The following is a 17235-nucleotide window of genomic DNA, read 5'->3' as shown; positions in this document are numbered from 1 at the left end:
ATTTTAGTACATTCACAATGTTGCACAACCATCACTCTACAGTGGTTCTTTATTGCTTACGGAATTAAGTATAAACCCTATTACTTGCTTCACTATCTTTCCAAGCTTGTCTTTCCTACACAAATCCTCCAGTCCAGCTACATTGTTCTCTCTCTCAAAACAGCCATTCTCCTTCCTGCCTTTGCATCTTAGAAGGTTCTAACATGTGAAGTATGAGCATTACTATTTGTAGTGACTTCTCCTATTTTCTGTGCCCATCTAATTTTCTTTAACGTATTCTAAGGCCATGTTTTCTTATAATAATAATCCTCGCCTGTTGTAAATGTATAGCACTTGCTGTCTGTGCCACCAATTTAGCATTTACTCCATACTGTTTCATACTGTTGTTTATGAACATTTCTTATGTGCAAGTCTGTCCCCATCAAAGCTGTAAAGTACATGCACCAGTTAGGGGCTATGTAGTAAACCACTTCAAAACTTCATGGGTTAAAACACCTTTATTATAGCGCTCATGTTGTCTGGGGAGCTGGAGGTTGGGTGATTTCACTAAGCTCCACAGTGCTCTTTCACATCTCTCTGAGCCAGAGAGGTGCTCTGCTTGGCTGGAGTGGATTAAACAGGGCAGCTCTGTTCCATGGTTCTTACCCTTCTCCAGAGAGCAGGAGGCTAGCTCACCTTCTCATGGTGATAGCAGAAGTACAAACAAGCAAGTGGAACCATGTAGGGTCTCTTGAGGCCTAGGCTGGGAATTGACACACCATAATTTCTGCTTCCATCTATTGGCCAAAGCAAACCGTATGGCTGAACTCAGAATCACGGGGTGTGGAAATAGTCTTCTTCCTAATGGCAGGAACTGCAAAGCCACATGACAAGAGGGTGTGCAGATAGGAAGGAGTGAAGAATTGGGGTCTTTGATGCAGTTTACCACATGTTCAAGGGCAGAGTCTTCTCTGTTTCCCTACGGTGCCTAACTCTGTGTTATAGACAGATGTATTGGTTACTTATTGCTCTGTAACAAGCTACCCCAAAATTTAGTGGCTTAAAACATTAGCCATTCTTTTTGCTCATGATTCCTGGGGTTGACCAGGCAGGGCTCAACTGGGATGGCTCATCTCTGCACTATGTGATATCAGCTGGGCTTGCTCATGTGGCTGCAATTTGAAATGGAGGCCCTAGAATTCACATGACTGGCCCCTCAGCTGGGATTGCTGGAATGCGAGAGCCTCTCTTTCTATATGATCTTTCAATTTCTAAGGCCCCTCCCTCTGCATAGTCTCTCCAGGAGGGAAAAGCACTATTTTTTACATGACCAGGTCAGGGTTCCAGGAGAATGAAATCAGAAGGCAGGGCCCTCACGACAGAGACTCAGACGCCACACATCACATCTGCTGTGTTCCCTTGATCAGAGCAAACCACAGGGCTAGCCCAGATGCAGTAGATTCAGTGGGAGGAGAAATGGACTTCACCACTTGATGAGAGGTGTGACAAAGTTGCATTATAAAAGAGCACGTGGGGTGAGAGGGATTACTGCATCCGTCTTTGGAAAGACACTGCCACAGCAGTGAGAAGCTCAGTAAAAGCTTGTTGAATGAGCATTTGAGCAAATGAGAGAAACTGAAGCAGAATCTGCCAGTGAAAGAGACTCCAGTGTACAACTCTGATGCAATAAAAGCAACACTGTCTCTGCTTTCTAGTTATCTTCAGCTTTGTCTAAGGATACCTCAGATGATGGATTTCCCCAGATCCGCTGGCATCAAACAGCAGACTTTGGCTACGTCCCCAACCGAAAGATGCCCAACACTTTTATGGCCGTAGCTATGGATCTCTGTGATAAGGACTCGCCTTTTGGCAGGTAAGGTTGCTTCTTGGGCTTTGCATGAACCATGTATGTTCTTTGTCCGTAGTCCTTCACTCTCATGTTCTTTTGTGAGGAGGGAGATTGGACTAAGGGTTAGAGCTTAGAAGCACTATATGGCAATTATTTGTGCTGGGATGTGCTGCAACAACAACAACGACACCCCTCAACATCTCAGTTTCTTTGGCAACAAAAATTTATTCCTCATTCACACTACACATCCAAAAAAGATCAACAGATCTTTACTGATAGTAATCATTCACAGACCAGAGCAACAGAGGCTCGAAGTTGGTCTGCACTTCCATGGTTACCTTAAAGATTCATACTGGCAACTAAATGTTTCTGTCTGGCAGTAACACAAGTCATTTTTGTTCACGTTGCACTGGCTGAACCAAGTCACATGGCCATGGTTAGCTACAGTGAGAGCAGGAAATGGAATTCTAGCATGGACTCAAGAGAGTCGAGTATTGGAATGCTTGTGAACTGCCCCAGTGAATACCACGCACTAACTGTAGGATTGGAGGGCATTTCAAATATGAAATAGAGCCTAACACGCAATGTCTGGATTATAGTAGGAACTTGAAAATATTTACTGAATGAACAAATAAGAGCTGGAGGGGACCAAATAATGAGCAACTGGTTGAGATGAAACCTGACTTTCAGTGGTTGGGAATAATCTTACGAGTTAGCTCTCCTAAGTTAGTTCTAATGCCTTTTCTCCCTCCTCTCTGCTCTCCTCCCTCTTTCCATCCCTCCCTTTATTCCTTCCTTCCAAGCCTTCTATCGTTTCATGGTTTCCAACCCATAGAGGGCCCAGAGACCCATCTTTGGTTACTGTTCACCATTATCTTAAGCTGACTAGCACTGATCATGGAATTCAGTCAGCTTTATTCTTACCTTCTTAAAGGGTGCTTTGTATGATCTCCTTTTTTTAAAAAAAAAAAATTATTGCTGAGCTCAAATCCACAGTTCTTTACTTGTTCTTTATCCTGTAGCATCCACCCTCGAGATAAAAAGACTGTAGCCTATCGGCTGCACTTGGGGGCCCGTGCTGTGGCTTATGGTGAGAAGAGTGTGACCTTTCAAGGACCACTGCCTGCGAAGATAGAGCTCTTGGCAGACAAGGGGTTGCTCAGCCTCACGTATGACCAGCAAATCCAAGTGCAGAAGCAGGACAAGACATTTGAGGTGAGAATGGCAGAAAAATAGGTGTTTATCTTGTGCTGGGAGCAGGATTTCCTCCACACGAGGCCCATCTGTTTCATTATCACGTGGGGATGAGGCAGGTCTTGGTTGGTGGGGAGCTGAGCTTCTCTCAGAGGGGCACATACGCAGCTATTAGTTCATTAGCTTGGAGGCAATTTTGATAGACAAGTAAGGGAAAACAAGTCCATGTTAAAATGATAATACTCATTTTTAATTTTCTCTCCCAGAGCAGCCATCTTTGCTCAGGGAAGGGCCTGTGGCTTTATTTGCAGGTTACCTATTGAAGATCCTTGCTCCTGAGTATTTATTAATACCTCATCCTCGGGTGTCTTTTTTGTTAGACTATCCTAAATTCTGACATTCTTTGAGTTTCACGTCTTAAGAGGCTTAATCTTAGTGGTTTGTAACTTAGTGTGAATAAATGTAATGAGACTACTTTCTTTTAATACCCAGCAAGGATCGTTCTGCTGTGGAATTGAGACTGTTGATTAAAGAGGTTATTCAGGAGTCTTCTGTCATTGAGGGTGGAGGCATTCCTACGTGTGTGTGACAAGAGTGCATTGAAGATGAAAGAGTATTAAAGACAAACTTTAATTACAAGTTATCTAGGGCTGTTGCTTCTGGAATCCTAACTACAGTATACACCTGCCTCAGGTGCTTGCTCAGTGCATACCCCACTTAGCTCCTTTCCACATGGGGTTTTAGATGAATTTAGAGACTCCCAAGACGTCTCTGCTTTCTGAGTTCTCTCCCCTAGTCAGCTGCTGGCCGTCTGCCCACCATCTGGCCCCAGATCATAGATGGAGTCAGAACAGATTTTAATGTTTGGGTTCTGGATAATTTATGTTCCCTTTTCTGGATTGCCTTCTGACCTGAGTGAGAAAAGCTTTGTATCTAAAGTTCCTTTGTGCCACTTCTTCATTCCGTAGCTCCTTTGGGAGTCCAGAGCGTAGTGACAGCAGCTGGGCTTCTCTGCGCACTCACATTCCTGCCTGCCTTGCCATGTGGCAGGAGGGATCACTGGAAGAGCTCAAGGGGAGGCTTCCCTACATGCTTTATATGATTATGTTTCCTTGTCTCCCTCAGTAAGTTAATGTTTCACTTACTGATTTAAATTGTTTATTTAATCACATGAACATGTTATTATCAACCTATGCTGCATTGACTGGACGCAACCTGGACTCAGGTTTGTTCCGGCTATTGTCTAAAGTAGGTCCTTGGCTAAGAGTGGCTCCTTCCCTCCCGTCTAGTTTGTCTCAAAGAACAGTTCCCAGTTTCTGGGGACGCCCTTCTAACTGACCTGACCATTCCGTTTTATGGCTTTCTTACTAGATCTCATGTTGCAGTGACCATCAATGCAAGTGGCTTCCAGCTCCCATGAACACTTTCTCCACCCAGACCCTGACCCTGTCGATCACTTCTTGTCATGGCACTGTGGTTGCTCTGCGCTATGCCTGGACCACCTGGCCTTGTGAATATAAGCAGTGTCCCCTATACCACCCTGACAGTACCCTGCCAGCTCCTCCCTTCGTTGCTTTCATCACAGACCACATTCCTGGAAATTAGAGTGAGGTTGCAAATGATAGCTGCAGTATGATTAGAATTTAGATATAAGGGTGTATCCTTTAGATTTTGGCCTTTAGGAGTTTAAGTGATAACAACTGTTGCTTTGAAAGGACATTAACAGAAGACCTCATTGAACAGCTTCCAGCTACCACACAGCTGTTCCTATATTCAGAGGCACTAGGGCTTGTAGGTAACTTGAAACGCTTGCCTCTTGTCACCTAGTTTGTCTAAGGGTCTGTATTGGACTAATTCTGAACAAAGTGTCATTCACTTCCCTCCTATTACTGGGAGTGAAATGTCTAACACTTTTGCCCCTTTGTGGGATCTCAGGGTTGGAAGAGATTTTAAAGGCCACATGGATTGGGTAGTGCTTATGTGTTCTTCACAAATCTCTGACAAGTGGTTATTGAAGCTCTGTATGAAGTTTCCATTCTAAACTTTTTAACAGTTTTCCTTTATGTGGAACTGAAATCTTTCTCTCATGAAACTTTACTACTGCATGACAGTCTATCCAATAATTGAATATAGGCCTATTTGTAATCTATTTAAGCCAAAAATGATTGTTCCTTCAACCTAAATATTGATAATGTGAATGTGCAGGCATTTTGGGAGGTGCTAAGGGAGTGCCTTAAGGAATGAAAAGAAAGGGCCAGGTGGCAGTAGCCCAGGGAAGGCACTCAGGTTGCAAGGAACAGGAGTGGGGAAACACGGGCTTAGGAAAACACGAAAGTAGAGGTAACAGAGGCAAATGGGTCATTCAAGTTAAGTACAAATCCCAGGCTCTGTAAAGGTAAAAGGTTTAACTGAAGATAATCTAGAAGGAAGAACAAAATGAGGCTGAAAGTAAAGCTAGCTACATGGTAAGCATATAGTACAATAATGCAGATGCGACAAATGGGAAAGAGGCTTTTTGTGTGTACTGTTAAGAAGTTTAATGTGGTTTATTTGTTGATTAAAAACAGCTAATGGCATTTGAAAATTGTATTGTTAAAAGTTGGAAATAAAAATGTAATCATTAGTGATGTGTTTATATTTATATGCAGGTAAAATTCAGTTAGGAACAAACCTATAAGTTTTCCTTAAAGCATGGGAAAGGAGTAAGAATGTTCCCTATGGGTAGTTTTCATCCCTTAATATGAAAAATGAGTACTAAAGCAGTAAGTATCGCTTACTCCACATCTGTCTTCCAAGGGGTTGGGGTGTAGCTCCAAACAGCAGGAATAGCTTTGTCAGTGTCAGTATTTTATTTAGTTAGAAAACAAAAAACAAAAAAACCCCTATGCACTCTGCAAGGAACGTTGGCCCCCCTGAGCACTTCCTAAGCATATAGTTAACTCCTAACCATTCATACTTCGACCTCTCATGCATCTGGGCCCATGAGAACCACAAACCTAGTAACTCCTGAGAAAAAGTAAATCTGTCTGTCCACTCCTCCACCCCCAATACACATATACCCATGGGCTGTTCTATTAATAATTTGGAGGCAGCTAGAGGTAGCCAAGAACTCTAAGGCCAGATTCTTTTCACCCCCAGTAACTTATTCATAGTTGCACCGTGTAAAAAATTTGGTTTAGGTAGTAGACATATTAAAGAAATCATGTGTAAATTTATTTTTAGTGGTTGAATGAAACATTTTGTGGGAATTCAGTGTATCTCCCAAAATGAAAAGAACTTTTTCCTCTTTGAAAATGAAATTTATAATCACTGTAGAAAATTTGGACTCTAAAGTATAATATAAGCAAGCAATAATCATCCCCAAATTCATCATTCAGAAGAAACACTATTTTGGTGAACATTCACTTAATTTGTTTAGGTTATATAATTTTAACACTATATAGTATGTAATCTGTTTTTGACTATTTTACTAAAATAATTTTCCTATGTAAACAGAATATAGTGTTTCAGTTTGTGGAAGTCTCATACTTTATTTAATGAATTTATTAAGGGACATATAAGTTTTTACCAAAGTTTCACTATTAAACTAATACTGTAATGAGTATTACATGCAAACATCATATCACACTTGTTCAATTATTTCTTAGGGTTCTTAACATGGATTAACAGGTTAAAGGATAAATATATATTTAAAATTTTGATACCTACAGCTTAACCCTCCGAAAGGATTAAACAAATTACATTCTCACCAGGGTATAGTCCCATTTTTCCTTCAACCTCATTGACATTGGATGTTGTCAAATTTAGAAAATCTGTAACAATCTGATGAAAAGATATTTTAAGTATACCAGGGCAGTACTTTTTAAGTTTAAAACCATGATCCAAAGTAAAAACATTTTGCATTTTCTCATGTATCCCCCATATGTGTATGTATGTTTATATAAATACATGTATGCACACTATAGTTGAAACCAGTTTCAACCTTCCTCCGTGTGATACATTCCAACATGTTTTAATTGTTTTAATTTTAAAAGATGCAGGTCTTGACGCACTAAGTTTATGAACAACTAACGAGTTGAGATTTTAGTTTGAAAAACAGGTCTAGGAAACTTACACTAATTTATTAAAAAAATTTAAATGTCTTTCTAAAATGAGGTTCTCTTTTAATATGTTTCACTGAGGCTGTAATAGAACATAAAAATATTTGTTATATGATAAAAGCAGCATATATCATTTCCATATAAGTGCAAATATGCTCAAGCAACTTATGCAGAGAAAAAAAAAACATTAAAATATTAACAGTTTGAGTAATCCCTTTCCCACCCCTGGTTTGCTTTGTCCAAATTTTATTAGATTGTTTCCTCTATATTATAAAAGTTATACAAACTTATAACAGTTTGTATAACTTAGACTCATAAACTAAGACCAGTTAACTTATTATAGTTTCTGAGTTTATAGTGGCCAGTGTGTGTGCTCTAAACACTGCTCCATCTGATCCCCTCCTTTGCTGGTCAGATTTATTACTATAAAATGTGATAGCATTTGTATTGTACTCAGTTGGCAGTTATGAGTGACAGCACACTAACAATTCAATTCTCACCAGCCCTTCCCCATCTACTACTTCTGGTCTTTTCATCCCCTCCCATTCCAGCCAGCCCTGGGTCCCTGTTGCATGGGTAGCATCCCACAAGGTAGTGTGGAGTTGTACTAACCGTGATTAGGTGATGCAGTAAACCTCCACCTTAATGTTATAAACAGGGTCCAAAAAATTCAGTTGTATTGAACATGGAGTTATCTTGTTACATGGTTAATAAAATGACAGGAGTGAGTCTGTTATGGAGGATGAGAACTAATCCCCTTTATGTTATACCTGAATTTCTGTTATCATATGGTTTCAACGTAACGAGCTAGAGAGGGCTAAAGAGGGCTTTTTGATCCCCCTGAAGGATGTGCAAAATGTGAAGAAAAAGATGAACAGTATCCTGGACTGGACTTTCCAGGCTGATTATAAGCAAATTTGGTTTTGACCTGGGTTGCAGGGGCTGGAACTTGATATTCCTTGAACTAGGATCAGAATCAAGAGTAGAAATTTGTCAGAATTTTACTGTTTCCCTTATTAGTCAGCAGCTATTATAGACTGAATGTTTGTATCCCTGCAAAATTTGTTAAATCCTAACCCCCAATGTGATGGTATTAGGAGGTGGGGCTTTTGGGAGGTGATTAGGTCGTGAGGGCAGAGCCCCCATCAATGGGATTAGTGCCCTTATAAAAAGGACCTCAGAGAACTCTTTTGCCCCTTCCACCATGTGAGGACACAGTGTGAAGACAGCTATGAACTCTAGGACACTGCATCTGCTGGCACCTTCAATTTGGACTTTCCATCTTCCAGAAATATGAGAAATAAATTTCTTTTGTTTATAAGCTACCTAGTCCATGGTGTTTTGTTATAGCAGCTCCAATGGACTAAGACAATGGATCTATCTTATTCTGGTTTATAAAGGACTGAAGTTTACTCTTTCTGAGGCAGAGCTAAGCAAAAAAGATTACATCCTGATTACAACAAGATGAAAATGAGCAGAACTGTAAAGAGAAATTTATTACTAAAAATAAAGCAGCTGAAGTTTTTCCCAGGGTAAACTGTCACCGTAGGAACCTCCATGATGAAATGTGTTAATTTAATATCTTCTTTACTCCTGAATTGCTGCCTTCTTCCATATATTCTAAATTTTGGTTTAAATTAAAAAATTCATCATGATGAAAACATGTGGTATCTGATCCCTTCTTGTTCAATCTGAAGACTGAATTGGGCTAACACTGCGATGGAGACTTCAAGTGCTGCAGGTGAGTGTCTACCAAGGGTTCATGTGTCAGGAACTCGGGCTGGTAAGAAGACACAAAGGCTGCAGGCTGAAGCTCCGGGAGGTCCAAGGATCCTGGAGAAAACAATTCTGTCAGTTCCACTGCTGCCTGGGAATCTCAGGAGACTGTTTTGGTCAGACACATATATGTCCTTTCAGTAAATTCCTTAATACCCTTACATATGTCAGCCCAATTTTGCCTTTGTTTAGGACAGATATTTACTTTTATAATGAAGAAAACTATGTATGGCTGAAACAGATTAAGTGACTTGCCTAGGGTTATACAGTATATTAGGTAAAGAGTGAGAACTTTAATTCCATTTTTTTAATTTCCATCCCCATTTTCTCTACATGACCCCAATGTCCCTGGATCACTCCACGCATTTGTAGGAGGAAATCCATGGAACATAGGGCCAAGGCCATGACCTGACCCCTTTGACTGCACTTGAAATTCTATTCCCTGCACAGCAAACCTTCCCCTGGTATTCTGCTCAGGTTTCTCGGGGTGCCCTGCCTTCCTACGATCGCACGTGCTCCCTGTGACTTCTGTGAGTAATCTAGGAAGCTAGGCAGGCTGCGGGTCCCCCTCTGACTCAGCGCTCTCCACGGCTGGATCAGTGAAAGCTTGTATCACTTATTGATTGCCTGGATGTTTGGGGCACTCAGCTATGTGTGAAGAGGGGGAGCGTAGCTTAAAAATGGTCAATTTTCAAACCAGAAAGGTAAAGTTAAAAGATACCTGGCAGAATGGGATCATCATGATCTTCATCAAAGGTCTGTTGCTGAAAGGCTTCAAAACTCATAGATGCATCAGTCTCTGGCAGTCCCTGCGGTAGCTGCCCATCTCCAGGTTTGCACACATCAAATTTCACCCACTGGTAACTGTGGGATCAAAGGGAATCATTATCTCTAGAGTTGTTTGCTAGTCATAACCCACTCCTATCTCCAAAGGGATCAAGTATTTTTTCTTTACATCCCTCCCATATACATCTAAAACATTAGCTAAGAAAACACATAAAAGAAATAGGCCTCTTTGGTGACACATTATTCTGTTAGACTTCCCAATCCTTTTGCTGTCATGGTACACACAGAAAACGGTAATATGGTACAGTGGCGTACTAGCTCCTGCTCACCTGTCTGAAGCTGAGGCCCAATACTGAGGCCCAATACTGAGGCACATTGTTCAAGAAGCAAGCATGCTTTGGGCAGAGAAGCTCAATAAACGTATGCATGAACACAGCAGTTACTGCCAGTTTAGGTCCCTGGCTGGCTGATCACTGAGCTTCTCTCAAGGGAATGGATTTGACCACACTTACTTGATGCATTTTCGAGCTCCTGGACAACTCTGGATCAGGTTGTGGATGGTTGGATGAGAAAACCCAAAGAAGTCAGCTCCAGTTGGAAACAGGTTAGGCATTGGTTTCCCCCTAACAGGTAAGGGAGAATTTTAGTTTGAGAGCTTAGAGAGAGATAAGGATGGGTTTAAGAATGCAGTAGTGGTATGAACACACAGGATAAGCTTTCTTGACTTTGATACTGTGGAGACTCTAGTTGCTAAGGTGTCTGAAGGATTCAGGATAGATTTCTGTTTTATAAAATAAGGGATCTCCACTCATTAAAAGCAAGAGTAAAGGTCTCACTGTACTGATGGTGATCCAGTGATCCTTTTAGCCTGTCTTCAAGTTGCTGGTCAACTTACATAGTAGCACTTATGGTCTTGAGCAGTTCTGCATGACAAGCATCTGCAGAAGAGCTGACAATGGCATTCTGGGGGTCATCTTCAGGAACAATTTCAAACTGAGAAAGATAAAGGAGCAACTGATCAATCCTCAAGAAGGAAGAGGTAGGGAGAGTCATACTACTCCTATAAACATTGCTTCACTCTGGAATTTGAAACTGATGTATACCATCCTGGAAGATGGGCATATTCCTATAGTGCTATTAAACATTAAAACAAATCCAAATAAACAGAGAAAGTCCTTTGACTGTTTCAGTTCTACTCTCTTGGTTGACTGCTCTCCAGAGGTCACCATTTAATTTGTTATGTACCTTTCCAGACCCTTTCCTAGCCACTGACTTATATCCGTAAGTACAAATACAAATGGTATTTTTAAAAAAAAATGAGATCACTCTCCATGAAATCTTAAGTTTATATTATAGTATCTAGGAGAGGAGCTGGGCATTTTGATTATAAACTGCCATTTCATTTTCTTTCATTTTTGAATGTTAAAATATCTTGATTGTATTTAAAAAAAGAAACTGTTGCATCAAAATTATATTAATCCTGAGGAATTTTTGCCAAGAAAATATTTTTATAACAAGTTCTACCTAGCCAATTAAATTCCTTGACCAGTTTTCTACAAAGTTCAGTTAAATAATTTTCAGTTGTTCAATGTTTATTTCACTCAAATTATTCTGAACAGGATTATTTTCTGCATAATTTTTTAGAATGATAATGAACAGTGTCATATGTTACTCTTTGTACATTTGCACATTTCTCTAGGAAATACTAGACTACCTAGATGTATTCTGGGTCAAAGGATAAACATATTATAATTGCTCATATTGCCAAGTTGCCCTCCCAAACGACTACCAATTTTCAGTCCTACTAATGTATACTTGTTTTCCTATACCCTGTCCAGTGCTGGTTATCATCAATCCTCTGATACTTGTCTATGAGGAAAATCAGATCTCATTTGTTGTTTCACTTGCATTTCCTTAGTTATTAGTGAGGTCTACTCTTATCAACCATCTGCACTGTTTCTGTGAGATGTCTGTTTTACCTGATTGCTTTTTCGTATTCTATAGGCGCATTTTATCTGAACAGTAATCCATTGGCATATATTTTCTGTTTATTGCTTGAGCTTTAACTCTCATTATGATGTCTTCTGTCATTTAAAAGTGTTTAAAACTGTCAAATCTGTTACTATATTCCATGGGTGCTTGCTTCGGCAGTACATATACTAAAATATATTCCATTATGGCTTCTAAGTTTCATGTCTTGCTAAAGAAAACCTTTTCACATCATCCTAAGATTATTAAAAAATTCTTCTACATTTTGCTTTAACATATTTATGGTATAAAATGCTCTATAAAGCTAAAGTAATTAAAAGTTATATTGGCACTTATAGACCAACAGATCAATAAAACAGAATCATCTGGAAATAGATCCAAGTATTACATATATTAACATTTAGTATATAAACTAAAGCCACTTGATGTTAGTTGAAAAAAAAAAAATGAAGCTAGATTCCTAGCTCACAATATACCTAAAGATAATGTCTAGTTAGGTTAATCAGCTAAAAAAGAAAACTAAAAATTCCACAGATTCTTATTTCCAAAAATGTTGTAGCATTTTGTCTTTCAGAAGACATTAAGAATCAGCTTGTCAGTTTCATCAGGATTTTGATTAGATTTGCATTGCACTTATAGCTTTATTATAAATATGATATATTGCTACAATAGTGAGTCAATGGCTCTATTTTTTCATCAAGAGGTGATGTTGGAGAAAATGGAAAATGAATTGTCTCGAATCTTAGCACTGAGAAGGATGAACAAAAGTATGTAACAGGACAAGGATTCAGGACTCCCAGGTCCTTAAGACTACGTGCAACTAGAAACTAATATGCAGTTTCTTTGCTACCTCCATTTTGGTTTATCCTGAAATGGCAGAGTATCAAACTAATCTTCCCTGCATTTGGGCTTGCCTTTCACATAAGCAGGCTTGATCAAGCCACACAGTCACAATATCGACAGCAGAAACAGCATGGTTCAAGGGAAAGGGCATCAGTTTGAGAATCAGACAGACACAGATTCACGTCCTAGCTCAATCACTCATTAGCAGAGATGTGACTTAGGGCCAGTCACTTTTCTGCATCTTGGGGTTACTCAAATGGTGATTACATGGTATTTACCTTGTAAGGTGTCAGAACATGTAATACACTTTAAGTGCCTTGCAGAGAGTAAGTTCTCGGGGAGGGGGGGAAGGAAAAATAGTAGCCATTATTAGAGCAGTACCTGGGGCTGCACACCACCATCCTTGATCTGACAGGTATATAGACACTGTTGGTCTGGGCACTTCATGCTGGCATATGTTCGAGTACTGCAGTAGCCCACAGGGTAGATGGCACTCTCATCATGGAAGCCAGGTCGGTCGGTGATGATCTACAAAAAAGATTCCCCCAGCTTGGAATTGAGGTCTGTGAAGAATTTAGAAGTCAGGTTTACTGTGGAAGCCTTTAGAACCACCTTGGGGCTAACGAGTGACTCAGAATACACCAAGGAAGAGAGTAGGCTGTGCAGCAGACACAACTGACCTCGTTTCGTAGGGACTGGAGATATTCTGGGGTTGGTATGGATCGGCAAGGGGCTGCTGCTAATGGGAACAGGGAGGGAAGGCTCAACCCCATTCCCATATTTCTCTGGTTCTCCTCTCTATATATTGCTGGTCTCACTCACCTCCCCCAGGCTATATACTGTTAGACCCTCTAGTACGATGGGGAACACAGGTCGTCCTGAGGGATCCAGGGCAATGGGCTGAACCAGCTTGCGAGCACCTCCCTCCATTTTCTTTTTCTTGGATGTTTTCTTCAGAACTGAAACGCAAATCTGGGGTCACCCACTTTAGGCCCCTCCTAACGTTGAGGGGAAGGGAAAAATTTACATGTGATTGTTAAGGGCAATAAGCCAATCCTGAGTTTACAGACTCATTGAATGGGCACGTGGGGCTTTTCCCCAAAGCCCTGAGTATCTAACCTGCCCACCTTTAATATAAGTGCTTAGGAGCTAAAAGCCTTACACGTTTTAAGGCCTCTTAGTTCATGTGTAAGATCAGAAATGTCCCAAGCCAGCAGTGTGCTCAAAAGGCCACCCAGCCCATTTCCCTGCCTCTAGGAAAGACTGAACAGAATGCAACCCAGGGTGTTGCAGGAAGGGGAGGGAGGAGGTCTCAGTCTGCCCCCTTCACATTTAACCAAGTCTAACCAGAATTTCTCCACCCGAAGTGGCTCTAATAAGACACTTGCTTCTAAAGGGCTATTAGGGCTCCTTAAGAATCAGATGAGACTTTAAGTATATCTATGGTTGTGTGTGCCTACTACTTGGTACCAGGTCTGTCACTAGTAGCTGAGTCACTGGAGCAACTGGTAACGTCTCCCCAAAGTACCTTCCAGTTTGTTGTTCTCTTTGCCTTTTTCTTTTTTCTCCTTCTTGGATTTCTTCCCAAATGGTTCCTCAGCCCCCGTGCTGGGCCCAGAAATGGGCCCTGCTCCCTGTATAGTTCCCACAGAGCTGGCCACACCATAAGTTAGGGGCAAACTGGAGCTGTGGGAAGGAGCTGCAGCCTGTACTTCCCCTTCAGTTAGAGCCTGAAGCTGGAGGAGCTTCTTTAGCAAGTACCTGAGGTCAGGAAGGAAAGGGAGCAGAGGTATGAACTTCTGTATTGTCTCAATTCAGTATTTTACTCAAGTACTGGGGAGAGCTAGCATTATATACAAAGATTATTATACTCACAAAAATAAGGTTCTTATTGAACCTTGGGAATAATGAAGCCCCAGAGGATATTCAATATTTCAAGAAGCCAAGGATAAGAATCACAGCTTATTTCTCTTGCATCTGGAGGGTTCCCCTACTTTAATGTTGGAAGGTGTTAGGCTTCTGAACGGCATATCTCATGAATTAAAAATGTATATAGACCCACTGTGCTTTGCATAGAATAGTACACACTAAATAAATAGTTATAGAATGAAAGGCAGTTTCTTTATTACTTGGCTTTTATAATTGGGGAGTTATAAGATTACTTCTTAGATGTAGCAAGATGGTTTTGTTAGAAAGATGAGTGGAGGAGCTGTTTTATCACTGTGGTCCAATATGACTTAGGTATGCAGGAACCACTACCACAGGTTGTGAGTTTCTCTGTACTTGATCAAGTGGCCAAGGGGCTGTGCAGTGCACAAAAATCCCATTGGAGAAAAATCTCCAGAGCAATAACACCATATCAATTTGTCAAAAATGTGATCCTGAATACAAAATGAAACCAGCTTACCTTCTTTCTTCTTTTGCTTTAAGAAATTTTTCCTCAAGACGAGCAATTTCATCACAAATAGCAGCATTTTCCTTGAAGAAAAATTTTGAACATAATCTCATAAAATGAATAAAAAATCAAAGTATTGTTTTTGAGAAGATCCATATAAAAAAGTCTGTTGCTGGATGAGAAGGAAGAGCTATTATACCTTGCAGACAAGCTATAAATAAATCTTTAGGTAAAGGTAGCCAGGTTCTACTATGGGCAGAGTAATTATATAACTCATTATCCAATCTGGAATACCTTTGAGTGAAACGGGGTGCTATTATTGGTTATGCCAGAACAACATGGTAAACCAGGATTGTCCTGGGCAAACCAACATTAATGATTACCTTAATTAGTGTAGTCTTTTGCAGAGAAAAGGGCATACTGCTTAGATCCATAGATGTTTAAATTCAATATAATACTATATATGAGGATTGTCTATTCCCAAGTGCCTTAATTTTTCAGGAATTTACAAAGCCAACTTGCCACAAAGCATCCCATATAATAAAAACCTTACAAGAAATGGATGGAATAAAATCAAATTTAGTGTGTAAAACTATTAAGCTTTATAATTTACTTGTATGTATTCAAGTATCATCTACCTTTACTGATGACTCAATCTGTCTCTCAAATACCAATCCTGAAGGGAATGCTCCAATCTGGATGCTCCATAGGTGGAACCTCAAAAACTCTCAATGTTCAAAACAGTATCCCTTTTCTTCACAAAACCTTCTTTATGTATATGATTGAACCAACATCCTTCAATAACATAGACTCCAAGTTTTAGGTTCCTTTGACAGGTAGGGGATAAATGAAAGAGAACAGTCAATAAGATGTCAAGTTCTCTTAATTCTACTCTTATTTCTCTTCAGTGCATATAACAAGTGCTGAATAAATGTTTTTGGAATTAATATTCTAATTTCCAAACCTTTCTTTATATAACGCTGAGAAATGTTCAAGCTTTTGGTAGAAAGAAGAGGTACTAACTGCTGATTCAGATGTGGGAGGATCTTTGAGAAATCCACCCATATTTCCATTTGAGGCAAGCTTGAGCAAGCCAGAATATTCTAACACAAAGTTATGGTTGGCAAGCCAGTTCATTCATTCATTCAGTAAACCAGTGCCTATACAATAAAAGAAAGGCAGAAACAGCTGGGAGACTCAAAGGTTAGAAGGGACCATTATTGAAAGCTTCACGTACTAGGCAAGGGGTTAGTTATGGGGTATGTGGAGTGCTCAGGAAATAGGCTGTGTAGCTGAAGTAGTAAACTGGTTTCTAAGTTGGAGTCAGGGCCCTGTCACAGTGCCCTTAAGCAAATCATCTCTCTGGGCTTCGTTGTTCTTATTTTATAGTGCCTAAATCTCAGGGTCCTCTCGAGAATCAAACACATTTCTGAGAGTTTTGTAGTAACAATGATGACTACAATTTATTGACACATCCTCTAGGTACGCAACACTTTACTTTTCTCACTTAATCTTCATAACTGCAATGTAGTTACTAGCTCTCATTTACAGATGAGGAAACAGGATTAGAGACATTACTAATTTGTCCAAAGATATAAGGCTTACAAGTAGTAATATATACTGAAAAGCTAACACTCTATTATACTGTCACTCTGGGAAAGGGAACAGCTTGGGGAAAGATTTCGCAAGGACGGAGTCTCGAGGAGACGGGCTGAGAGACCATTAGACTCACAAACACCGTGGCTTTGGCCGCTTTGCGCAGCCGCAGGTACTTCAGCCGGTACTTCTCGTTCTGGCTCTTCTTCGGGAGCTTTTTCATCCTGGCCCTGCTGGACTGCAGCGGGGCCCGCGGTGAGGAGGTGAGGGCGCCCAGCAGGCTCATGGTCCGGCCCCGCTACGGGGGCTCCAGGACGCGGCCGGCATCGGCCCCTACACCAAGGAGCGGGCAGGAGCGCCGGCTTAGTCTCTCCGGGGCTGGCGGAATCGGGCCTCTAAGGATTTAGCTCTACCGGACGTTCCCCGAGCTGACCGCAGGGCCAGAAATCTTCTAACCGAATCGGCCGCCGGCGCCTCCCAACACTTCCGCGTCTGTCTCGGAAGTAAGCCCTGCCCGGAAGTTACGCAACGGCACCGGCCTCGCGTAACTTCCGGGGCCGCGGCCTTGACCTTGCGGGTCCTAGGCCCGGGAAGAGGGAAGAGCTAGGGGCGAGCCCCGGGCGAGGAGAGGAGGGAGGGCGGCGGCCGGAAACGGCGGCCCGTGACTTGCGTATCTGCGTTTAGCTGAGGAGTACCGTTGTTGAACTAAGGCATGAACGAACAAGGGT

At 41.0% G+C, this 17235-nt stretch overlaps 2 protein-coding genes across 2 annotated transcripts in view; one reads left to right on the top strand and one right to left on the bottom strand.

Moving 5' to 3' along the window:
* Positions 1-5645, top strand: part of SIAE (sialic acid acetylesterase) — a 34604-nt gene extending 28959 nt beyond the window's left edge. Inside the window, exons 8-10 of the mRNA XM_045555705.1 lie at positions 1695-1852; positions 2851-3043; positions 4394-5645. Coding sequence (XP_045411661.1) covers positions 1695-1852; positions 2851-3043; positions 4394-4627 — 585 coding nt within the window. The 3' untranslated portion in view covers positions 4628-5645. The remainder of the gene's footprint in view (positions 1-1694; positions 1853-2850; positions 3044-4393) is intronic.
* Positions 5646-8600: 2955 nt separating this feature from the next.
* TBRG1 (transforming growth factor beta regulator 1) lies at positions 8601-17008 on the bottom strand. The gene is made up of 9 exons (XM_045555706.1): positions 16644-17008; positions 14924-14994; positions 14045-14277; positions 13339-13475; positions 12898-13044; positions 10580-10677; positions 10197-10307; positions 9620-9762; positions 8601-8955 (listed from the first exon to the last, which is right to left on the bottom strand). The coding sequence occupies exons 1-9, from the start codon at positions 16791-16793 to the stop codon at positions 8831-8833; spliced, it is 1215 nt and encodes a 404-aa protein (XP_045411662.1). The 5' UTR covers positions 16794-17008; the 3' UTR covers positions 8601-8830.
* Between the last annotated feature and the right edge of the window lie 227 nt (positions 17009-17235).

The sequence above is a fragment of the Lemur catta genome, chromosome 7, assembly GCF_020740605.2.
Source record: "Lemur catta isolate mLemCat1 chromosome 7, mLemCat1.pri, whole genome shotgun sequence".
Classification (NCBI taxonomy): Eukaryota; Metazoa; Chordata; class Mammalia; order Primates; family Lemuridae; genus Lemur; species Lemur catta.
This window is presented reverse-complemented; position numbering and strand designations above follow the sequence as displayed.